This window comes from Colletotrichum godetiae (genome assembly GCF_030913485.1).
Source record: "Colletotrichum godetiae strain CBS 193.32 chromosome Unknown BDP55scaffold_37, whole genome shotgun sequence".
NCBI lineage: Eukaryota > Fungi > Ascomycota > Sordariomycetes > Glomerellales > Glomerellaceae > Colletotrichum > Colletotrichum godetiae.
Genome location: NW_026851285.1, coordinates 304,402 through 328,748, shown reverse-complemented (window position 1 = coordinate 328,748; position 24,347 = coordinate 304,402). Strand labels below are relative to the sequence as shown.

At 54.0% G+C, this 24,347-nt stretch overlaps 7 protein-coding genes across 7 annotated transcripts; 6 read left to right on the top strand and 1 right to left on the bottom strand.

Moving 5' to 3' along the window:
* Positions 1-26: 26 nt before the first annotated feature.
* BDP55DRAFT_558101 (anticodon binding domain of tRNAs-domain-containing protein) lies at positions 27-5,196 on the top strand (the record flags this gene model as incomplete). Its single annotated transcript, XM_060569759.1, has 6 exons — positions 27-239; positions 321-2,471; positions 2,537-2,875; positions 2,936-3,935; positions 3,988-4,409; positions 4,465-5,196. The coding sequence occupies 6 exons, from the start codon at positions 27-29 to the stop codon at positions 5,194-5,196; spliced, it is 4,857 nt and encodes a 1,618-aa protein (XP_060426583.1).
* A 1,972-nt stretch (positions 5,197-7,168) lies between these two features.
* Positions 7,169-7,905, top strand: BDP55DRAFT_634843 (ubiquitin-conjugating enzyme; the record flags this gene model as incomplete). The annotated part of the gene is made up of 2 exons (XM_060572719.1): positions 7,169-7,318; positions 7,378-7,905. The coding sequence occupies 2 exons, from the start codon at positions 7,169-7,171 to the stop codon at positions 7,903-7,905; spliced, it is 678 nt and encodes a 225-aa protein (XP_060426582.1).
* Positions 7,906-9,082: 1,177 nt separating this feature from the next.
* On the top strand, positions 9,083-12,725 carry BDP55DRAFT_247663 (ubiquitin interaction domain-containing protein). Its single transcript, XM_060566255.1, has 7 exons — positions 9,083-9,477; positions 9,549-9,605; positions 9,656-9,731; positions 9,794-9,925; positions 10,010-11,329; positions 11,385-11,641; positions 11,699-12,725. The coding sequence occupies exons 1-7, from the start codon at positions 9,379-9,381 to the stop codon at positions 12,434-12,436; spliced, it is 2,679 nt and encodes an 892-aa protein (XP_060426581.1). The 5' UTR covers positions 9,083-9,378; the 3' UTR covers positions 12,437-12,725.
* A 1,025-nt stretch (positions 12,726-13,750) lies between these two features.
* Positions 13,751-15,115, top strand: BDP55DRAFT_696034 (uncharacterized protein; the record flags this gene model as incomplete). The annotated part of the gene is made up of 3 exons (XM_060577541.1): positions 13,751-13,830; positions 13,997-14,756; positions 14,822-15,115. The coding sequence occupies 3 exons, from the start codon at positions 13,751-13,753 to the stop codon at positions 15,113-15,115; spliced, it is 1,134 nt and encodes a 377-aa protein (XP_060426580.1).
* Positions 15,116-17,207: 2,092 nt separating this feature from the next.
* On the top strand, positions 17,208-18,033 carry BDP55DRAFT_731331 (haloacid dehalogenase-like hydrolase; the record flags this gene model as incomplete). The annotated part of the gene is made up of 2 exons (XM_060579800.1): positions 17,208-17,216; positions 17,305-18,033. 2 exons carry the CDS (start codon positions 17,208-17,210, stop codon positions 18,031-18,033), a joined length of 738 nt encoding a protein of 245 aa, XP_060426579.1.
* Positions 18,034-18,271: 238 nt separating this feature from the next.
* Positions 18,272-19,995, bottom strand: BDP55DRAFT_558162 (initiator tRNA phosphoribosyl transferase; the record flags this gene model as incomplete). Its single annotated transcript, XM_060569772.1, has 3 exons — positions 18,272-19,404; positions 19,474-19,508; positions 19,652-19,995. The coding sequence occupies 3 exons, from the start codon at positions 19,993-19,995 to the stop codon at positions 18,272-18,274; spliced, it is 1,512 nt and encodes a 503-aa protein (XP_060426578.1).
* A 3,073-nt stretch (positions 19,996-23,068) lies between these two features.
* Positions 23,069-24,110, top strand: BDP55DRAFT_558141 (uncharacterized protein; the record flags this gene model as incomplete). Its single annotated transcript, XM_060569767.1, has 3 exons — positions 23,069-23,233; positions 23,303-23,523; positions 23,588-24,110. The coding sequence occupies 3 exons, from the start codon at positions 23,069-23,071 to the stop codon at positions 24,108-24,110; spliced, it is 909 nt and encodes a 302-aa protein (XP_060426577.1).
* Positions 24,111-24,347: the final 237 nt, after the last annotated feature.

Below are 24,347 nucleotides of genomic sequence, written 5' to 3'. Positions count from 1 at the left end.
TCAAGCCTTTTCTCGTCGTCCTCGATATGGCGTGGAAATCATCCGGGGTGTGGAATAAGCCCATCGACAAACCGCAGAAAAATGAAGATGACTCAAGCTTCCCGGGACTCAAATCAAAGCGTCCCGAGGCCGCCCCCAAGTTGGAATATGAGGAGCTCCAGCAGAACGAGCTCATCGCCCTTGAAGCCATTTATGGAGAGGATTTCATGAGGCATGCAGAGACGCCGGGTGCATGGAAGGTAATAACCATCACAATGTCATCTCGTCCGCAACATAACAAGACTTTATTGAACAGAGCCTGACGCTGACGCGCAAAACAGAAATCTGACCCCTCATTCGATGTTCGTATCAGGGCTTCATCAGATGAAGACTTTGCAGTTACTCTGGGCGTGGTGATGACTGCTACGTATCCCAGAAGCCCACCGCTACTAACACTGAAGAAAACTGGCAACCTGCGCGAGGTCACCTTGTTCAAGCTTCAGAAGTACCTTGAGACAGAGCCCAAGATCTTCGCCACAGAGGAGCAGGAGATGGTGGACCGTATCGTAGAGGGACTCAGAGACGTTCTCGAAGACGCGGCCCAGGCAAAGGCCAGAGGACTCGAACTGCCTTCGCTGGAAGAGGAGAGAGCGGCTCATGAGGCTTTTCTGGCCAAGCTAGCCGAGGAACAGAAGCAGGCAGATGAGCGCAAGAAGGAAGAGGAGAGCAAAGAGGAGGAGAGGGTTCTCGGTGGCCTGTTGCAGGTTGAGTTGAAGCGTCAGAAAGAGAAAGCCAAGGAGACACGAAAAAAGAATCGCCCCAACGGAGGACTACCATCTCTCAATTCAATGGACGGCCCCAACTGGCCAGAAAGTGGCCGTATCATCTTTGATAGACCTTGCCAAACCACCGACAAGACTGGAAATGCCATTTCCTTCCAGGCTGTCTTTGGAAAGTCCGAGATTGCCAAAGGACCCATCTCAACCGTCTTCTCCGTCTGGCCTCTCGTTGGCAGCGGACAAGAATGCCCTAATTTGGCGCTCAAGGAAACTGTTCTTCGCCCGGCTTCAAAGGACACTTCGGTATTCAAGAAGCAGATTCAATCCCTTGAAGGTCAACTGGAAGCACTCAAACAAGTGCGCCATCGCAACTTGCTCGAGGTCTTGGACTTCAAGGTAGAACGCGAGAAAAACAACGTCGAGAAAGCATCGGCAAGCCTTTGGACTGTCAATGTCCTCACTCCCAGCGCCGAGAAGGGCTCTTTAGCCGAACTACTCGATTTGGCTGGCCAGTTGGACACCAGCAAGGTGCGTGCCTGGACACGGGATCTCTTGGATGCTCTTAACTTCCTGCACAACAAGTCTCTGGTGCATCAGGACATTCATGCGGGAAATGTGCTCCTCTTCCGGGAACAGACGGGAGAAGTCGTGCCGAAGTTGTCAGACGCAGGCTACCAGAGGGAATTGCACAACATCTCATCCAAGGGACAGGCCCCAGTTGGTTTAAGCTCTGCAAAGTCTGCATATTGGCTGCCGCCAGAGACTGCCGCTTTGTCGAAGCAGCACTACACACAAAAGACGGACATGTGGGAATTTGGCATCGTTTTCCTTCAAATGATATTTGGACTTGACGTGCCTCAAAAATACCATTCACCCTCTGCAGTCTCCGACTCCATGTCTCTATCGCGACCTTTGCAGGAGTTGGTGACTAGATTCTTCAAACCGGACCCCAAGAAACGACCGCGTGCTTTCGAACTCGGCTCCAGCGAGTTCCTCGCCACCGACGCCCCTGTGATCGTCGAGGACACCGCCTCGATTGCGTCAAACTATCACTCCGTAAATGCCCTATCGCCAATACCCCCGAGATTAAGACGCGAGTCAACGAATAGAACTCTCACTTCGTCGAGATACCGGGAAGACTTTGACGAGGAAGGTCGTCTGGGTAAAGGAGGATTCGGCGAGGTTGTCAAAGCTCGGAAGAAGCTGGATGGGCAGATTTACGCCATCAAGAAGATCAGCCAAAGATCTCAAGCAAGTTTGACGGAAATTTTGAAAGAAGTCCGTCTGCTATCACAGCTCAGTCACCCGGCTGTGGTACGCTACTACAACACTTGGGTCGAGGAGATACCAGATCAGTCTGACACGGAAGGTGACACCTCCACGGAAGATTTGAACACGGAAGACTCTCGCGATACCATTTCACAGGACCCGGCAATCCATTTTGCTACCAGCACCGGCGGCCTGGACTTTATGTCTTCGAGCGGCTACCCACAAGTAGAGTTTGGCTACGACGACTCAGACGCCGAAGAGGAATCTGAAGAGGACGATGAAGATGATGAGGAAGACGACGAGGATGAAACCGACTCAGATGACGACGACAGTAGTCAGGCTATCGGAAATGGTCCACGGAGCAGGGAAATCCAGAGGAGAATCAGGCCCCAACGATCTTTCAGGACTGTCTTGTACATTTCCATGGAGTACTGCGAAAAGAGGGTGAGTCTCTATACCGCGCAGGATACACCGCACGCGAATCCGTTGGCAAGACTGACGACGATTAGACGTTACGTGATCTAATCACTCGAAAACTCTACCAAAACACGCCGGAAATATGGCGTCTTTTCCGTCAGGTCCTCGAGGGACTAGCCCATATCCATGGTCTTAGTATCGTACATCGGGACCTAAAGCCTGAAAATATCTTTATTGCTCACAGCAGTGATGGAACGGACAATGTCAAGATCGGAGACTTCGGGTTGGCCACCAGCGGCCAGTTTGCGGTCGATAGGGCTCTTCCTAATGCCATGGAATCGGACGATATCACCAGAAGTATTGGGACTACGTCCTACGCCGCGCCAGAAGTGCGCTCCGGATCTAGCGGGATGTACAGCTCCAAAGTTGACGTAAGTATCTTGCGTAAAGTTTTCTGGCGTGCTTGTTGCGATGGCACTGACACTTTTCAGATGTACTCTTTGGGTATCATTTTCTTCGAGATGTGTTACCCCCCGATGCTGGGCATGCAGAGAGCAGAAGTTCTCGAAAAGCTCCGGCGACCTAGTCCTGAGCTTCCTGTGGATTTCAAGCCCGCCGAAAAGATACAGACGGATATCGTCCTGTCTCTGATCACCCACAATCCCAAAGAACGACCATCGAGTGCAGAGTTGCTGCAAAGTGGAAAACTTCCCGTGCAAATGGAGAGCGAGACCATCAGACGAACACTGGCTGGTTTAGCTGACCCCAGCTCGCCTTACTACAGGAAGATGCTCTCGACACTTTTCTCACGGCCTCTGGAGCAAGCCAAAGATTTCGCCTGGGATATGCATGAGGCGAGCCCCAGCCAAGCAGACTTGCTCAACCAAAGCATCGTCAAGGAAACACTGATTTCCATCTTTCGCCGACACGGAGCTTTGGAGTGTCAGCGCACCTGCCTCTATCCACGTTCGTCCCACTATGCAGAGAACGTCATGAGACTCCTGGACTCGAACGGCACCGTCCTGCAGCTCCCGTTTGATCTTACAATGGGCCACGCAAGAATGCTTGCCAAAGCCAGCGGGACTCCGGGCGTCCAGCGCACATACACTTTTGGCAACATTTTCCGTGATAAGGGGGATACTGGGCAACCTTACATGCTGGGCGAAGTTGACTTTGACATCGTCACGACTAACACCCTGGACTTGGCTCTGAAGGAGGCTGAGGTCCTCAAAGTACTCGACGAGATCATTGCCACGTTTCCGTCACTGTCTACGAGCCAGATGTGTTTCCATCTCGGACATTCCGATTTGCTACAGTTAATCTTTGACTATTGTCGCGTCGAGCATAGCTCTCGAAGGGCTGTAGCAGATGTACTCAGCAAGCTCAATATTCATCACTGGTCCTGGCAGAAGATCAGAGCCCAGTTGCGTTCTCCACTGGTCGGCCTTTCAGCAACCAGTGTAGATGAGTTACAACGATTTGACTTCCGAGGTTTGCCGACTTCTACTTTTTGTGCTTTGAGTCGAATGCTAACAGATTTTAGACACACCCTCCAAGGCCTTCTCCAAGCTCAAGACACTCTTTGAGGGCACTGACATGTACCAGCGAGCCTCGTCAACTCTGGCACATCTCAGGGAGGTCTCGGAGTATGCCAAGAGACTTGGAGTCACAAGCAAGATATACGTGACACCGTTGAACAGTCTGAAAGAGAGCTTCTATACTGGCGGGACTCTATTCTCCTGCCTCTACGACAAGAAGATGAAGGATGTGTTTGCCGCGGGTGGCCGATATGACAGCCTCATCAGGGAAAATCGTCCCAGAATTGGCAGCCATTACGAAGAGCGCCACGCTGTGGGGTTCAACTTATCGTGGGAGAAGCTTTCGAGGGCCCCAAAAACTAGCGGAAAAGCATTCCTCAAAAAGACAGAAGAAGAGGGCCACAACATGTTCAGCAGCACGAAGAGAGTAGGTCATTGGTTTTCCCTCACATTTTGGTTCGGCATCTCACAGCAACTTACAGTGCGATGCCCTCGTGGCCAGCTTCGACGCCGCCGTCCTGCGCTCTACGGGAATAGAGATCCTGCAGACGCTATGGTCGCACAACATCAGCGCCGAGCTCGCGAGGGATGCGCGTTCTCCAGAAGACCTGCTCTCCCGCAACCGCGACGAGGGCTACTCCTGGGTCATCATCATCAAGCAAGACGCCATCCTCAAGGTCAAGACGATGGACAAAAAAGACACGCCCGACGTCGACATACCCATGGCGCAGCTGCTCTCGTGGCTGCGCGCCGAGATCCGGGAGCGCGACTCCAAAGAGTCCAAGGCGGCGGTCAAGTCGCGGGCCGGCGGGCAGCAGGCCGAGACCAACGTGACGATCGAGACGCACCAGGAGCAAGACGTGCGCGTGCTGGTCGCGGGGACGCGGAGCAAGAAGTTCAATCGCAGGACGGTCGTGGAGCAGGCGCAGGTGAGCGCGGCGAGCCTGGTGCGGTCGTTCCTCGACGGGCCGATCCTGGCGATCGAGACGACGGATCAGGTGATGGATCTCATCCGGGACACGTGCCTTTCGGACGGGGAGAGCTGGCGGCGGGTCGAGCACAGCGTCACAACGGCGGAGAAGAAGTACGTGAGGGAGATTCACGACATGTTGCTGAATTGGAAATGGGCGTGGGAGAAGAAGAGCGGTAGCCGGCATGCGTTTTTGTACAATTTCCGGACTGGGAATTGTGTCTACTATGATTTGGGAGCATAGTTGGATGGGAGAGGTAGAGTAGGGAGTGGGCTTGTGGCTTGCTGCCCCTCAAGAAACGGACGAATAAAGAAATGAACAATCCTCTCGAGGTCTTTGCTCCCCTGTCTGTCTTTCGTTTGGGTCTTCTTTTGTACCATTTTCACCGAGAAAGCGTCGTCGAAGCACCGGTTTCGCTTGAGTCTGCTCAAGAACAATCCTTTGGTGCGGCGGCGGTGGTGGTAACAAACCATATTGAACGGGAAGCAGGGGTCTGATGCCATGGCGGTGACTTGTGACGTGGGTTTCTGCGAGTTTGCATGGCTGGGTCGGGACGATCGGACCAAGGAGCATTGAGTTTATCTGGGGTCAACTTGGTTTACCTTACTGTGACACCTTTTTTGTGACATATTGGGGATTTAGGTGCCGGGTCGTTATGCGAGGACAAAGACTCCCGGTCAGGTACCGAAACGGAGGCATTCTTGGGGTCAGTACCTTGATCAGCGGTTTGGGAGGGAGTTGATTTCCAATCTGCACAAATAGAGGACCTTGATGGCAGATGATGGAAGGTGGATATTATGATGGGCTTCCTCAAGTCCTAGATGTTTGCTGGCTATGGATTCTGAGTCATCTCGGGCAGTCTTTGGGCCTTGGGGATGGATAGTCGATACCTACAGATACTCGAGGGGATCAAGATACTGGGAGTCTGGGACAAGGTGTAAGTGCTGTGCTGATACCTGACGTGGTGACAGGCCGAAATGCACAGACAACAAAGAGAAACCTGGCAGTGCCTGTGAGGTGCATGGCGAGTCCGGACCGCCCCTTTGCAGATTCCCAGTGAGTGTTGTTTCTTTGGCTTTAACTTGAAGAGTAGGAGTGGTGGGTGAGGAGGTCGAATAAGCACGCACAAAGATGACACAGCCATGTTGCTGTAAGAACAGACAGAAGATTTCCCGTTGTCAAGGCCTGTTGGGGGCGGCATGTTTGGGTGACTGGCACCTGCACTGGTGATGTGACGTTTACCTTATTGCACGAATAATACGCATGGTCCTCGAGTGTCCAAGGACAATAAGACAAGAGGCAAAGCCAGGGAGGCAGAGCACCCGACAGCGGCAGACAAGGAGTAAGTAATTACGGTAAGTTGTAACCGTAAGGTGGTAAAGTACCTAGGGCCAAGGACAGGCGCCGTCTCTGAAGCTGGCCACGGATCCGAGACACTGCGTGACCTCCTTGAGGAGTCTAGCCATCTCGGGTGGTCCCTGGGGTCCCATGGTTCCCAACTCGTCCAGGCAGGGCAGTTTCCGGTCTACGGAGTACGGCACGTAACCTTGATAAATCCATACACAGTAGATGGCAAAGGGGGCACCTCAGACAAGTCAGACTGGGCTGGTATTGCTGCTTTCTTACCTGAATTAAAGGTAGACACTATTTCCTTTGCATCGCGACCTCCGTTGTACAACTTTGTTCCCTGCGTGGCCCTCTTTTCTTTCTCTCTCTCTCTCACACACACAGCATAAATCTCTCTCTGGCCCCCGACCTTACCATCATTCCGTTCCCGTCACATAGTAGCCCATAAGGTACTCTTACACCCGACGATTCCCACCACACAGGTCGCTCCCACGGGTCGGTCCTCCCGTCTCCCTTTATCTTATCGCCCTGCCGCCCACTCCGAGTCAGTTGGGTGGTTTATCGAGTCATCCATCCCCTTTCGCCCCTCCATACCCTCCATCCCACCTCATCGTCGCTTCCTTTCTTTGGTCACACGCCTCTTGTGAGAACTTGCTGTACGCCTTCTTCGCTGCCCACCCACAAGAGCGCCCTTTTCCTTCTACTGCTGCGTGTACACACAATTGCATACTTGCATCATATCCAACCTGACATCTTCCCCCCTTCGACAAATCCATCTCATCGCTTCAACTTCGTCCCACGACGCCCGCCCTGCTTCTTTCCGGCCTACTAACCGCCGCCACCTCACCGTTACAAATACTCCAACATCATGGCACAGAAGCGATTGATGAGCGAATATCAAACCCTGCAGAAGGAGAAATGGGTTCACATTGATGTCGACGAGCGGAATGTCTTGAACTGGAAGATTGGCCTCATGGTCGTCAACCCCGACAGCGCCTTTAACGGAGGCTATCTCAAGGTTTGTTTGATCTCCCCCCCAGTCTACATACCAAAGCACACCACTGACTGACGTTCTAGGCCGAGATGACGTTCCCCCGAGACTACCCATATCAGCCCCCCACCTTCCGTTTCCTCAATAAGAATATCTGCCATCCGAACATCTACACCGACGGCAAGCTCTGCATCTCCATCCTCCACACGCCCGGCGAAGACGAGCAGTCTGGCGAACAGGCCTGCGAACGTTGGTCTCCTCTGCAGGGCGTAGAGTCGGTCTTGCGCTCTGTCCTGCTCCTTCTGGACGACCCCGAGATCAACTCTCCCGCCAACGTTGACGCGAGCGTTCTGTACCGTGACAACCGTTCCGAGTACCAGAAGAGGGCGCAAGAAACGGTTGCGAAGTCCAAGAAGGACATTCCCGAGGGTGTGGTCTTCCCCACGACCGCTGACCTAGAGCCCGTGCCTCAAAAGCCCATCGACGACGACGCGTTCTGGAACGAGACGGACGATGAGGGTGACTTTGACTTGGGCGGTAGCGATAGCGACTTTGACATGGACGAGTACAACGAGGACGATGAAGACGAGGATGCGGACGACGATAAGCCTTGAATCCGACCTCGGACATGGGACTCGACCCAGCACACACACGCACACTTTACTGCTCCGACCTGAACCTGCTACACCAAAAGCAAACACCTTACGGCAGGCGTCTTGACTCGGCGGCGGTGGACTCGTTCTCCATTTTTTCATTTTCTACATCTATCTTCCTCTACACGCGTGATAATGCATAGCGACGGCCCCGGGCGTTTTACCGGCTGTCAGCACGGAGCACGGCCTGCTTAGGCTAATACGGCGTCTTGGTTTTTACGGGTTTGGCATCATTCGATCTCTGCGGAGGGCTTCTGGGAAGGGCTTCCACATAGGGATACGGGAGTTCACATTTGGTTCTGCAAAAGCAGAGAATCAGAAGGGGGGCGCGATTCATTAGTTTGGTGGCTGATTGGCAAACCAAGCAGCCAGGACAGCGCATGAGATACCGCACATAGACCAATCAATCACATCACAACTTCATGACTGCAGAGTGCGCCACTTTAAGGGGAAAAAAACAAAAAACTGGCAAGGCTTGATTACCTGGGAAAGCATACCGTACCATGTGCGGGTAGTAGTGGCCAATAATCAAGACTTGTCTGGACGTTCTCAGCCAATCTGTCATACCTATGTGTGCTCTGGCGGCCACTATCCATTTGCCGCTTGTTGGCGCAACATTGCTCGCGAGTACTGGGCCGGCAGTGACCGTAAACGTGCACGCCGTTCCCGATCCTTCAGCGCTGTAAGGAGTTTAAAGTGTAAACTTGCCCCGCTAACACCTTCAACATCCATGAGGGCTATCAACTACCTTGTCTCAATCTGTTACCAAGCAGATGACAACTATTGGGACGATAAAGCAACTAATGAATGGAACCGAATTTACCGAGAAGCTCAATTATGAGCTTGATCTACATCTTTACCTTAGTTATGATCTGAAGTCGGGGTGGCTATGGGAGTAAGAGCATTGGTGACGCCAGATAGTGGAGAAGTGTCTTCGTGCCGCTGCTAAGAACGCACTGTCCATGAGAGCATCCGGCAGGACAGCTCATGGGGCCTTCCCAGCACGGGTCTACGTACTTGCATGCCACTTCCACTTCCCTAGCACGCCTAGGTACCTACCAAATCGGACGTGAGGTGTCCCGACAAGATCTGACGACAAGACGAACGGAGTGAAATTGAAAGTCCGCTGGCACTGCCTTATCCCGTACCATTGCTGAGTGCTGCATTCCGACCTTCTTCCGCACCTGTACGGGCAGCAGCTCGCCTAGACCGGTCGCCTTCACAGCACGTCGGGTCTATTCCGTTTGGCACTATTACTCCTCCGAACCTCTCTGGCAAAGCTACATGCGCCAGGCCACCTGCGACTCCAGTCCGTCTTTCTCGATAGCCATGCGCAATTACCCTCGATCCTTCCTCCACTATCGCTTCTAATCGACCCATTTGCAACGATTCGATTCGGCAACGAGACACTTGTCTGAGGGGTAGCTCTGCAATATGGCGCCCGAACCAACGGCTGAGGACGTTGACAACTTCCTCGAGTTCTCGGGCCTGGACCCCGCTAGAGACCGCAATATCGTGATCACGGCGCTCAAGGTGAGAGGGCTACGGCTGATGGACATCTGCGATGCTTGTCTTGCCGACAGAAGGGCTGACGTGGAGTACAGAGCAATAGTAATCGGGATGAGCTTGCGTCAGAGGTCTTGATAGATGGAGTCGACGTGGTTTGTCGAGCCTTGTCAGAAAGCTCTGTATCACAGCTAACGGGCCTTAGTTCCGGAGGAAGTATACATGGGACGACACAGCATTCGGAGCCAGCCGTGACGGAGAGCCGAATCATACGGGTATAGGTGCGTTTGTTCTTGCACCAACAGCAGCTGTAGACAATGTGTTGCTAACTCTTGCTGGCCAGCTTTCAACATCGAGGCCCCCGACAATGCCGTCATACAAGGCGTTACCCCTCCACCCGAAAACGGCTTCTACGGCCCTTCGGCAGGCGCTCCCTCACGACCTCCATCGAGAACAAATAATCGATCGCCGCTTGGTAGGATGATAGACTGGACGACCGGGGACCTTTCCGGTACTGCCTTCCCTGTTGTGTGGGACTTTGGCTGACCATGGACATTAGGAGCTCCTAGTACTGCTGCGCAAGAAGAGGACGATTATAACAGGGCCATTCGCGATTCCCAGCGGGACGCAGACTACATACCTCAGGAAGCCGGCGTCACGGGCGGAAGCGCCAACGCCCCGCACTTTGGGCCTGCCAACAGGTCTGACTACGACTCGAACAGCTGGGCTATGGTGACGACCGCAACGAGCTCGTACCAAACGACAGTTGACGACGATCCCGCCCCTTCTGCGAGAAAGCGAGAGGATGACGCCCCGGCGTTCCTTGTTCAAAGAACCACAGCACGCACGTCGAAGCATCATCTGGATAGTGTGTTGACGATTTTGCACGAGATTCCGCTTGCACGCAATATCTTATTGCAGGGTGGTGAACAGGCCGCCAGCTATGGCCACAACAGCGAGTGGTGGAAAGGTCAACCGATTTATGCCCCTCACGTCCTAGCCGCCATGAACCAAGGTGACCTCCAGTGGGCCGACGATATGAAGCCGGACTTTTATGAGGAGATTCATCGCCTGATGGCCTTTTTGGACCTGACTGAGAGAAGCTATGGATCCATTGATTCCATGGCCGACTTGATTCCCAAAACCAACTTTGCTACCGAGAGACAGTTCTTTGATACTCTCGTCGAGAAGACCGATGCCGATGTCATCAAGCCCCTGACGCACCTAGCATGCCCCATGTCTACAGACACCTTGGAGAAGACTCAAGACCCACACAGATTTGCGTTTTTGAACTTTGAGTTAACAAAGAGCCAATATGAAAAGACGACATCTCTGTATGAGGCTTGGAATTGGATAGTGTGGCACGATGTCATGACGTGGCTGGAGCTCAATGCGGATACGGGAATGGTTGTTCTCGATGACATGGGGGAGGTCATGACAGTCGTTATCGATGGTGATGGTACACCCGATAAACTCGACATTCCCGAAGTCTGGTATCCAGAGCGATACCTCGAGAGCCGAAAAGAGGAGGCAAAGATTTGTCAGGAACATCTTGCGTGGGTGCATAGGATGCTCTACGATGCAGAATCTAAGGAGTTCGAGCTTACCAAGTGGATTGATCCGAAGACCGACAAAGTTCACAACAAGGAGGAAATGCTGGAGAAGACGGTCAAGGAGTACGAGAGCCACGTCAATTACTTAGACGGCCGGGGACGGTTCAGGGAGTTGCGAAAGTCAGACGACGACGAGCAAGGCAACCTCCGCCTGGAAGATGTGCCGTGTGTCTTGTCTGAAGCCGAAGAGGAACTCTTCCAGAGCTCGCAAAAGGTGCTCCAGAGATGCAAGTGGCAGCTTGCTCAAGTCAGAGAAAAGCAGCAGAGTACGTCGAGATGCATGTTTACCATCTATTTGTCCGTCACTAATCATGGAGACAGAACTCAAGTGGGAGCGTGAGAGGCTTGAGGAAAGGAAGCAGTATCTCAACACTATACTGACTAATCCCGACAAGCCAGGCTTGAGCAAGCCCTTCACTGGCAAGAAGTACCTTTTGAGGGGAATAGCAACACAGCAGAACGTGACATATGTGTGCAAGCGAGCCGAGCCGGCGCTCATTGACATTGATGAGACGCCGACTTCGGTAGATCAGTGGTGGCGGCTGTCGTATAGTGCGAAGCAATATGCAAAGGCCGAGGTAAGCGCGGCTACAACATGCTCTTCTCAAAGTATGTTGACCACTGACTTGTAATAGAAATACACCTTCCAGCAGGTGGTCGACTCAATCTACTTTGAGACCAAGAACCCGTTGCTCGTGTATGCTACCGAAGACGCAATCAACACGCCTGTGGCGCCTCTTTCAGACGCCCTTCTGCGGTTCGCCAAGGCTGAAAACAAGATTTTCAGACAAGAGTTAAACCAGGAGACCACGGAGGAGGTAGCCAACTTGAGAAACACCAACATGTCGCCAATTTCGCCGTCTAAGAGGAAATACCGGTCGGGCAGTGTCGACTCCATGGCCACCAATCGAGCTTCGTTGGGCAACAGCGATACAAACTCCCGCGCTGGGGATTTCGAGATTGAGGTGGATCCGTTCGGTGACGGAGACGGCACCATGGACACGGAAATGACCGACCTGTCAACCAGACAAGGCAACACAGAGACACAAAACTCGAGCTTGGCCCAAGTCATGTACTCTAGTGAGACGCAAGACAAGGCGCAAGGTTACGACACCAGCGCGCCCAGCATCGGACAGGACGGACTTTCGACCAGTATCCCCACGGACGATGTTACGGAGATAAGTCGTACAGTGACGCCAGACGTGGACGTCGAAGAGCCGGCCAAGGGACCCGAGATGCAGGAACGGAGCGGAAGCGGGGCCGGATCACCATTCATGGCTAGACACTCGATTTATGGAACGGCACATGACCCCAGAGATGAGCAAAAGACGATAAAAATGATGGACATGGAGATTCCCGACGAGCATCAGTAGCATGCATACTAGAGAGCATCACAGGATGAAGTTTGGTCTAGGGCTCGCAGAGGCATAGCGATACAGGCAAAGTCTTGAGAGGCATGCAATGCAGCAAGCATCTTTTGCCTCTCTCGACGACTCTACAGCACAACACAGCGCAACACGGCATTGCCTTGTAATGATGACGATGTATGCAATAGGCGATGAAATTATCAATCATTGGATACCACATTACCTTGGTGACCCGAGTATGCGAGCCTAGAGAGCTTGAAGTTGTACTTCACTATCAAGGCGTATCTTGTAAGACGGATAACTGCGTAGAAGGTTCTCGAAGGTTCTTATTCTAGTAGGAGAAATGAGAGACGTTGCAGGGATGTGGTGGCTTGAAGCGGCGCTCGAGCCACGGCATGAGCCTGACTCCGCTATTCCCGCACGGCAAGAGACCCCGCCATTTTCGTCATTGTCCATTTGCGACCGCTTCCCTGCTGCCCAAAGAGCTCTCTTGCTGATGATAGGTACTCACCTGGAATGAAGGATATCAAGGACATATCTCAGGGCCCCGATTGCTAAATGAAAGTATACTACCCAGATGTACAATGTTGTGCTTGTTGCCAGGCAACTTCGAGACCAAAGGCCTGACTGGACGAACCCCATCAAGCCTTTCTGCGCTCTTCCATCGAGGCAGCTCGAGTGAGATCACCCGATTCGACGCCCCGCCAGGTTTTGGGTCGCAAAGTCGCACGGGGACGGGGGTGTGCGATGGTCAAGGCTCCCCCTCCTCCTTCCCTCCAGAGTCCACTGCCCTTCCTCTCCCTTCCCACCCCCCCCCCCTGGCTCTTTGGGGCTGGGCTCCTCTCGAGAGACGGGCACCGAACCTTCCACAATCGCGCCCTGTTTCTTCCACTGAAGACGGCCGGGGAGGGGGGACATTTCTACCACTAAGACGCTCTGGGCTCCCCTCGGTGACCCAGTATTTCTTGGCTTTTTACCTTGCGCAGTAAGGACCAACTTTACCTTACGTAGGTACATATCACGCACCGAGACCCAGACAGTCGGCTGCACATCATCCAACCATTCTCTCCAATTCTTCTTTTCTTTAAAAACTACCAACTTGTTTTTTTTTTCTTTGCTTCTCATTACACGCACGTCGATTGACTGCACAAGCAAAGCAACTTCCAAGGGTTCAGACATATAACCCCCTAAAGTAACACACGAGAGACACAACATCAGCGAAGACAAGTCACAGATCGCTGCGATATCCACACTACTTTTACCCTCCTGTTTAATTGACTGGTCGACTTTTACACGACAATCACCCGACAGTCATACACAATGGTGAAAGAAACCAAGCTGTACGATCAGCTGGGCGTCAAGCCCACGGCGACGCAAGACGAAATTAAAAAGGGCTATCGGTAAGTCGCAACAGCTTTCCATGATTCTCATTTCTCCTCTTTACTCTATATGCCCCTCACTTACCTTTGGCCTGTCGTTGCCCAACGAAGTGGCCCAATCGCCCTATTTGCCTCCACACACGACCATCTCAGACCGTAACTTTTGCTAACCACCTCACGTATACAGGAAATCCGCACTAAAGTGGCACCCCGACAAGAACAAGGATAACCCAGACGCCGCCGAAAAGTTCAAGGAATGCTCACAAGCCTACGAGATCCTCTCTGATCCCGAGAAGCGCAAGACGTACGATGACTACGGTCTCGAGTTCCTGCTCCGCGGCGGGGGCGCCCCTCCCCCAGATGCCGGCGGCCCTAATCCCTTCGCCGGGGGTGGCATGCCCGGTGGCTTCGACTTCGGAGGAGGAGGCATGCCCGGCGGTGGCGGCGCACGCACATTCCGCTTCAGCACCGGAGGAGGAGGCGGCGCCAACGGCTTCAACTTCAGCTCGGCAGACGACGTCTTTGCCGAGTTCATGCGCTCCGGTGCTGGCGGTATGGGCGGTGGTGGCGGCAGCGCGGGCGGCATGGACGACTTTTCCGACATCTTTTCGACGTTTGGCGGTGCCGGCGGCCCGCGCGGTGGGCGATCACAGCGCATGCGCAGCAGCGGGTTCGGCGATTCGCCAAGAGCGAGGGAGGCAACGCCCGAGGTCACGACGGTGGAGCGACCGCTGCCGCTGACGTTGGAGGAGCTGTTCCGTGGCGTGACGAAGAAGATGAAGATTAAGCGCAAGACCTTTGACGACACGGGCAAGAGGACGACGACTGATACGGTTCTTGAGGTGCCCATCAAGCCCGGTCTGAAGAAGGGCAGCAAGATCAAGTTCAAGGGTGTTGGCGACCAGGAAGAGGGCGGCCAGCAGGACCTGCACTTTATCTTGGAAGAGGTACGTTCATACACATCTCTCTATTCAACACTCGAGTGACATTACGATACTAACAAATCATACAGAAAGTCCATCCCTTATTTGTGCGCGAAGACAACGACCTGGTCCACACCGTCGAGCTAGATCTGAAGGAGGCCCTCACGGGCTGGAAGCGGACGGTAACGACGATCGACGGCAAGCAGTTGAACCTTGACAAGAACGGTCCCACACAGCCCGGCAGCTCCGATCGTTACCCTGGCCTGGGCATGCCCATTTCGAAGAAGCCCGGAACGAGGGGCGACTTTGTCATCAAGTACAATGTCAAGTTCCCCACGAGCTTAACGCCGGCACAGAAGCAACAGTTGAAGGAGATTCTGTAAAGGAATACCAGCCGCAGGGATGAGGAGGGATACAGAGACGACGCGGGTGTTGCGGAGCGTTGGACCGTAAACAAGAAGATGATCTTTGGTTTTAGGGGCCGGTATGCTCATCATGAATAGGAGTTTGGGGTGTGGTTTGGTTCTGTGTTTTTGCAAGGGCTACAGGGTTGGCCTTTATTCCTTTTTTCCCCTATGAGCATTGCGCATTTCATGGGCAGGCAACACGAAATGAGTCACCGGCGGGAGGTGATGCCTGCGCAGAGATATTTAGATATGAAATAATTCAAGCTTGAAACTATATTGATACGGATTCAAATATGTCATCGCCACATATGTGAGTAAAGGTTGGCATCAGGGAGGTGGTCCTTTTGGTTGATGCATTGAAACAGTTAGAAAGGTGATGGAAAGAGTTGTCATGGTAGAGGGGTTCTAAGACGTACATCATCGCGCGAGATAACACGGCCGGAGTCAATCTTGAGCACTAAACATTACAAAATTGGAACTCTGCACTAGAATTCACTTTTTTCTCTTCAAGTGGCTGGCAATTCACGATCAGGCTTCGGTGACGACATCGGCGCGAGTAGGTGCCTAGACGGGTTCATACGGGCACCTCGGGACCGAAGTAGTCAGTCAGTCAGTCAGCCAGCCAGCCAGCCAGCCAGCCAGCCTCATTCCAGGTCTGCTGTGCTTGAGTTCCATGTTCATCCGGCGTAGACCGAGCGGGCTGTATCCTTGCGTTTCCCACATACTTACCTAATTGATTAGCTGAGCTGCCATGAATTGGTGTTTATGATAATGTTAAAGGGTCGACGGCAGGGAACCGGGTCGAAAAGTAAGGGTTGAGGGTGGCCGAGAGAGAAAAGGATTATATCCTGATTGCCTGCCCCTTGATGCTTGTGATAGGAAGGGAAGGGGAAGGGGAAATGATACCACCCCCTTCGCCTTCCTGTCTGGTCAGCCTCTTTTCGTTACTGTGTAATTACAAGTGCGCCTTGTCTCCCTTCTCTTTCGGTCATCCCGCTCAGATATTGGATTGTCCCCCGTCATTTGCTGTATCTACACGCAGTACGGAATTGCAATATGCGATACGGTCTTTGGCGCAAGGTTGGGTTGGAATGAAACCTCTCAGGGCCGTCTTCCCGAGTTCCCCCGGCTCCAGCTCGGCAGAACTCTGTTTGTAGCTGGGCTGGCGGGTTCGGGAGTCGGGAGGATGGAGCGCGGGTGCGGGGGGGGTTTACTTAAACGTGGGCTGATTGCCTTTCTTACGACTACTACTACCATCGGATATCAAGAAATGTAGGATTCCCGTGAATAGTTCCTGTAAACAAGTAATCTGAAAAGCAAGTAAATAGCGCATCAAGCCTTGATCAGGCGGCCCGGCTCCCAGGTTTTCGCGCTGCGGTCTTCTTCACGAGCTTTGAGTGCTGGCCATGTACTCAACCCCGCGGTAATGACGACACTTCACATGCGGGAGATGGGCGGCGCCCAGTGAAGGACGGGATGGGGACGCCCGTGGGTTTGGAGGGGTAAAAGGCGTTGGTGGGGCCCCTCATTCTACCTCCAGCAGCACCAGCATCGACGCAAGTGCTGTCGGGTGTTGTAAGGTCATTTTCCCGCCAAAGCTGCCCCAGGCTCAAGTTACCTTACTTGCGTGTTATTTTCCGAGGCTCTCATTGGACTCATCGGGACGACGAAAATGAACAGCCGGCTTGGAGGAAGAGGGGGGGTCAAGGGGGTGCGGGAGAAAGACGGAAAGGAAAGGAAGAGAGAGACCTTTTCGGTTTCCTGGGAGATGCTTTAGATAGGCAAGGTAGAAGAAGTCTCATTTCTACCTTAATTCACTCAATAGCTTATTTCTTCTCCGTCTCTCCCTCCCCTCTCCATTGCAAGGTTCCCAGTTCTTCAAGCCCTCAGCTCAACCAAGGTTTCTTTGTCAATTGGTCTCGGACAATAAGCTTCGCCAACCTTATAGATAGCTTACTCCTCCCCCTCCAGACTCAGCTCTCAGCTCCAGCGAAACCCCGCTCTTCACGAGACAAGCTCTCCACCTCAACCCGGAATAGCATCCGATTCTCTGTAAATAACCGCCAACATGCCTCAAGTAAGCCATGATGAGAAGTCCCAACCTTGAACCCCCTTTGCGTCCGGAGCGCAATGACCTGGACTAACAACTGACCACCACCGCCCAGATCACAACCCTCCTCTTCGACTGCGACAACACCCTCGTGCTCTCCGAGGAACTCGCCTTCGAGGCCTGCGCCGACCTCATCAACGAGATCTGCACCTCCCGCAATATCGAGCAGCGCTTCACGGGCGAATCCCTCATCAAGGAGTTCGTCGGCCAAAACTTCCGCGGCATGCTCCTCGGCCTCGCCAAATCCCACGGCTTCGAGCTCCAGCCCGACGAGCTCGAGTCCTACGTCACCCGCGAAGAGGACGCCGTCATCGCCAAGCTGAAAGCCGCTCTCAAGCCCTGCGTGGGCGTCGACGACCAGCTCGAACGCTTGCAAAAGGACGGGAAGCATACCCTGTCGGTCGTCTCCTCGTCCGCGAAGCGCCGCGTCTGGGCGTCCGTCGTAAAGGTCGGGCAGGATAAGTATTTCGCAGAGGACGTCGTCTTTAGCGCTGCCACGTCGCTGCCGACGCCTACTAGCAAGCCTGACCCCGCGATTTACCTGCACGCCATGAAGACGCTCGGCAAGAAGCCTGAGGAGTGCGTCGCCATCGAGGACTCCAAGAGCGGGACGCTCAGCGGTACGCGCGCGGGTATCAAGGTTATCGGGTATGTTGGGCCGTACGCTGCTGATAAGCAGGCTGAGATGGAAAAGGTGCTGCGTGATGCCGGGGCCGTGGTTGTCATGAAGGACTGGAGCGAGTTTCCTGGCATGTTGGCCAAGATTGAGAGCGGGAGCGCCTGACTAGCCGGGGTTTCTATCCCGTCGCCCTCTCTGTGAGGTTGGGCTGCGGCGATGTAGAGGGATCATGATGCTTTCATCTCCCCATCCAAATCCCCTTTTCTTCTTCCCATCTTTATAGTGTTCATATCGTTAGCCAGGACTGGAATTGTCCCAGTTAGTTCTCGCGGGCGCTTCATCAAGCCGCCCAGTGGAGAAGAGGAATCTCCAAGTAGACTCAAAGACTAGTAAAAGAGATCTATCATCTTCGATGGTCCATGAGAAAGCTGTTGACGCTCTGCAACGTAGCCCGATTCGCATTGGCCTCCGGAAAGGCCGTCATGATAGTCCCCAGCTTCACCCGGATCATATCCTTGTTGAACAACGTCGTCGAGTCCGCCACGCGAAAGTTGCCGTCCCGGTCGAAGCACCAGCAGTAGATGGCCAGCGCGGCGCCAATGGATAGATCCTTACCCGTCTCGCAAGCCACGAGGACGCTGCCGTCGCTGTTGCTGTCGCCATCAGTGCCATCTGCGCCCTTTACATCTCGATGCGAATCGAGGTACCCCGAGACAAAGGCACAGATATCCGGCAACGCCTGCCGGAGATTCCGGCTCGCGACCTTGTGCTTCCCGAGGCCGACTTGCATGTACGTCGGGGATTTCACCCACGACTCCCGCGCCGTGACGTCCTGTGTCAGTACGACTCTGCACGCGCCCGCACCCGCGGACGCAGCATCCGTATCACTACCGCTATTGTTGTCTTGACCATCGTCCAGAGGCAACGGAGAGACGTAGATCCGCGGCGCGACTTGCTTCGGCTGCACCCCCCTCGGCGCATTTCTCTTCCCCTCCGCGACGAGACGAACGACCAGCTCCGGTAAATCAGCCTCGGGGCACGAGAGCAAAGCCGCGGCATTCTCCCAGAAGACTTCTGCAGTCAGACCTAGAGCCCAGTTCTCTGTATCGTCGCCGGCGCCTTGGATGTACCCCGCCTCGCTCATTTCCGTGCCGGCGACGCGGCGGGAGGAGGTGCAGCATATAATGGGGTGGTAGTCTTCAAAGACCACATTCCCATTCTCGGCATTGCCATCGTCGCCCGCAGACGTAGTCGACGACGGAAGCTGCGTCTCCTGCGTGACCCAAAACGGGCGCAGGGGCTTGGAGATGTGCGCGCGGAGAGCTGGCAGGTCGAGGTCGAGACTCTTCAGGGAAGCGAGGAAGGATGGGAGCAGGGCGGCGATTTGGGCGTGCTCTGAGGCGGAGACGACGTTGGGAGGGGTAAAGAGGCGGAGATGCTTCTGCCGCGCCGGGTCGAGGGCGAGGTCTGGGAAGAGGGCTGCGTTGAGGACGGCGCACCAGACTGGTATTGTTTTGCTTAGGGCGTCTGGCATTCCTGGGCGGATTGTGTAAGTCTTGAGGTTCTTGGATGTACTCGTGGATGGGTTTGATGATGTGGACTTACTCTTGCCTCGGCGAGTTGAATCTACGATGATGCAGCTGGTGTCTTAAGTCAGCTTTATTCTCATGGAAAAGCATTTTATATCGAAAGCATCTCCCTCTCCAGTATGCACTCATGCCACCATCACAACAATGTCACACTTGCTCACATATACATACACACACACCACCGTAAAACTCACCCATCATGCCTCCCAACAAGCTCAAGCAAATGCAAATTCAACCTGCGCGTACTAAACTTCCACGCATTCGTATGCCCATCCGTACTCTTAAAGTACGCGCTCGCCCTCTTCTCCGCAGGCCGAATATACCAGCTCCCGCAGCGCTCGTTCGCCACAAGCGGACGACCGAAACTCGCGGCCACATCCTTGACGAATTCGGCGTCCTGCGTGATGGAGCGAAGCCGGTTGGCGATGGAGAGGTTGGCGCGCTTGAGGTCCGTGAGGATGTGGGAAAAGTTGTGGTTTGCCGTCGTGGGGAAGATGAGGTCTGAGAGGGCGGGCGCCGCGGCTGGGATTTGCGCCATGGCTTCGTTTGAAGCTTGAAGCTTGAAGCTTGGAGGGGTGAGAGCCTCCGGGATAGGACAGGGGTGTGTTTGAATTGGAGAACTATCTTATCCAAGATGAGATTGAGTGAAGTTGGAGGGGTATTGTACAAGATTGGTTCCGAACTCCCGTCTAGGGCTCGAAATGAGGCACGTCTCAGTCGTGAAATTTCACTTGTGGATTGCCCTTTTTGCACTGTGCTTGCGCCTGGTCTTTGGTGCAAAAGCAGTGGCATTCAGCACTGTATGGATGCAAGGCGACTCATTCATCGCATCTCATTTGGATAACACCGATTATAAGATTGTGAGGTCATGTTTCATAGCATTCATTTTCAGGTTTAGCTGCTGGATGTTTGATGAGTTGTTGCCATGGGTTGAATGAGATTCACAAGGGGTCAGAGACATCGGAGACATTATGGGAGAGACATTGAATGAGGCTTCAATCTCATGTTTGTGCTGAATTTCTAGGTGCATTCAGCCGCAGGCTAGGGATCGCTGGCATGCGCTCACTCATATGTCGTCCCAAGATTATCAAAGTTCTGTACTGCCGCCGCCGCCGCCGCCGCCGCCGCCGGACTCTTTCGGGCCGGACTTGAGTCGGTAACGCCGACGAGTTGAAGACGGAGAAGACGATGGAAAAACCGGAACATTAAAAACATCCCTCCGCCTTTTTCGCGTCGTCAAGATGCGCCGGCAGATGGTATATTGGCAACACGCAAGCAAGAGTGGCTATGTCGGGTACAGCCAAGATGGGCGACGCAACTGTCGCTCACTCGTTCGCTCGCTTGCTTGTTGCGCGGGTGAGATGCTCCCTCTGCACCCCAGTAAATGGCTTGTATCCGTGCTGCGGCCGTGGATGGAGGGGGACCCGTCTTTACATAGCATCGGGCGGCAAAGACTTACGCCATTGTATCCACCCCTACGGATACACCAGGGACTCTATTTCCTGGCGCAAGTCGAACGCAAGGGCATCTGGTGCGTGCCCTCTTCCCGCTCTGGCGATCAGACCAACAGCTCTTGATGTGGGAGAGAAATAGACAGAGAGATTCGCCTCGATGGAGACGCACTCGGGGTTCCCGTCTGTCAAGATCAAGGTCTTCGTCAGTGGAATCATGGGATGGACTGCGTTCGCAAGGGGTCTCAAGGTCTTGAGGCTCTGGCGGCCCTCTCTCTCCTCTGGTCTCGTACGAGAGACAACAGTTGCCGTGTGACCAAACAATCTTGGCCTAGATGGTAGGGAGGAGCGGAGCGCTGGGCGGCTCAGCCGTTGTGCGCGTGGACCATCCGGAATGCGGCGGCAGCGGGCTCGTTTTAGCTTCTTGATCTTGCCAGGTTCTCAGAAGCTTCTGAACAGTCTGTCAGTCCAGTCCGTCAGTGTCAATTGTCAGTGTCGCGCGCGCATTTCTGTAACGGCTCAATTATGCTGACAGTTCCGGGTCCGCTCGCAGAAAAGATCACATTCCCCAAAGTCCTGCCTGGCGGTCATCTCGTCTGCCGTGGGTTGCCGTCCAAGAAATAGAGGCCCATTATCGTCTGCAGGTTGTCATCATTGATGATCGCCGTCCGGCCTTTTCTCCCCCTGCTGCCGCGCATCACCCCAGACAACCATGACAACCAGGACGTTTTAGCATGCAGCAAGAAAGCAGCAGCAAAGCAACAGCGAGGCAACAACCAATCCAAACGTCGGAGGAAATCAGGGCTCGCTGGCTTTCGGTAGGAGAAACAACGGCGCGTCAGCCATTGGCTTGCGCCGGTCGACGGTTGAGAAAATACGAAAAGCACCATTTGAAATGGTGCGTGGCTTCCTCTAGGCTGTCTGTACCTTGAACGTCGTCCGTTTGGCTAGCCATGCGGCGACAAACCAAGTATACTACGTATGGACACATGGTGAACCATAGGGGCCACAGGGCAAAGGGGACGAAAAGGTAGAAAAAAAGAGACGGGTTCGAACTATTCGCTCGGGGAGGCGTGGCGTGCAGGGATCTATTGCTCAGCTGGTCGCACTCGAGAGACGATAATTCGCTGCCTGGGATGCAGTGGCGCAGTGTAAACCCAGCGGTTGAGTGGCTTGGTTCAACCCAAGTTTTCCGCAGTCTGCCTCATGCCCTCATCCCAACCTGTGTGGAATCCATCCGTTCATGGACTGTCCTTGGACCGTGGGCCGTGAGTTCGCATTGGTGTCCGTCCCATTGAGCGTAGAGGTTCCGCAGCATCGGGGCTGCAAAGTGGCCGTAGATGGGATCCTGGTTGAAGCCTCAAGGTTATGGTCGAGAAGAGTAAGAATGATTACACTGCAAGTTGTCCGTACAGCCTGGAATGATTACATACCTAACTCAAGCCATACCGTGTATCCGTAAGGTACCTTGGAGGCTTAGGTAAGGCTGGGAAGACAAAAAAGATGACGGGAGCTTCAGGCGCGGCTTGGACCCACCCCTCTGCCGGGCGTCCACTCCACTGCCCACTGCCACTGTATCCGTACCTTACTCTGTACCTAGGAGGGAACGAGTCGTTGCCCACTAAATCCACGTCTCGTCACTGCCGCAATTCGAGGCCAGCTGGGGCTGTTTCGTTTTAAAGACAAGAAAAGGCAGACGCGTCCCCCAAAGCCACTTTGCTCCTTCTGTTCCTGATTTTTCGTCTATTACCTCCTGTTTCCCTCACCCTCATCTCACTCACACACTTCCAAGCTTCTCTCACAAATACTTTTCAGTGGTTTTGAACAACAGCGAACAGCACCTCACCCGACACTCGTTCCCACAACCCGAACAACCCAAGCCAGCGAGCTACCTTACATCATTTCAGCGGGTTTCCTTATCGATTGGCCCCCAAAAAACCCCCCGTCCACTGGTTCCGATCCCTGGGTTGTCTCGCCAAACCCCGTTGCCGAGCCGGATTGAGTTTGATCTTTATTTAGAAGGGGAAAAAAGGCCAGGGGAGCAACAGTCGCATAGCTGACAACCTCCTCCCATCCAACATCCCCCTTTCGATCACAAACGTAGGGAAACCCTACTAGATCACCAGTAAACCCGACATCTTCGACGACTCGACGACAAACATGCTCGGAAATCTAGACTTCGACCCGGAATACGTCCCGGGCGTCAAGCTTGGCCTGCACATCTTCCAGTTCATTCTGTCCTTCGCAATCTGGGCATTGGAAATTGCAGTCTTTAGAGCCGATAATGCCAAAATCGTCGGCAACAATGGCTGGACTTTTGGAGTGGTAAGGCGACCTATCAGGAAAACGATGCTAGTCTCGCGGTATCCAAATTTGCTAACAGTCGCATCGCAGTGCTTCCTTTCGCTACCGGCGTGGATCTACCTGATTATGGCGCCGCGGTGGCCGAGAACAAGAAAGCTGGCCAACCCCTATGCCATGGCCATCGTAGACGCCTGCTTCTGCATCATCTGGCTTTCCGCTTTCGCAAGTCAGGCCGCCTACAACACCGCCAACCAGTGCGGTGACGGCTGCAAGCTCAGCAAGGCCATTGTCGGCTTGGGTGTTTTCGTCTGGTAAGTCTTCAGAGAACCCAGATTCACAGCTTTCCAAGAAATGATGCTAACAACTGTCCGACAGCCTTCTTTTCGGCGGTAGCACCTTTGTCAGTCTGTACACCCTCAAGTACTACCAGTTCCACGGGAAGCTCCCTGGCTACGACAAGGAGAAGCTCGGCGGTGACAACATCGACCCCGACAAGGCCGCCTTCTCCATGGCGCCCCACGACGAGGAGGCCTACGCTCCTGTCCAGATGGACGACCACAACGACGACAACACAACCCTCTACGGCGGTAACGCCACCGGCAACCACGGATACGCCAACAACAGCTACGGCAGCCGCTACGGCGCCGGCAGCTCAGCCTACAGCGAGGACGACGACCCGAACCGCTATGGATCCCTCCCCTCGCGCCAGAACGGCGCCATGTTCGACAGCGAGACCGAGTACCACTCTCAAACCCATCCCCAGAGGCCCACCTCCACCAGCCCCGCGGCGGCGGTACAACCGTACTCTGCCCCTGAGCCGTACGGCGCAGCACCCGCCTATGATGATGACCGGCCCGCGCAGTTCCCTTCCGCGCCCTACGATCGGACGATGCATTAAGATGAAGACCCTGTTCTTTCAGCGGGAGATTATTCCATTGTGAGGGATTTGTGATGGCAGGGCCACAGCCCGAGCAAAACCTGGCCCCGGGTTTGGTTTGATGAAGGGGGACGCACTGTGCCGTCCAGTGTTCACATAGACGGGCTTGGATTTTTATTTTCCGGATTACGGGGTGTTGTTGGCGTCCCATTTGTAACAAAGGTAATCGCAAAGATACCAGGCATGAAGCTCTCTAGG

Bases quoted from the DNA above. Each gene is read 5' to 3' on its own strand.
- BDP55DRAFT_247663 (XM_060566255.1), top strand. From the start codon at position 9,379: ATGGCGCCCGAACCAACGGCTGAGGACGTTGACAACTTCCTCGAGTTC. The intron at 9,732-9,793 runs GTGCGTTTGTTC...CTTGCTGGCCAG, and splicing joins GCCGAATCATACGGGTATAG to CTTTCAACATCGAGGCCCCC. The intron at 11,642-11,698 runs GTAAGCGCGGCT...GACTTGTAATAG, and splicing joins AGCAATATGCAAAGGCCGAG to AAATACACCTTCCAGCAGGT.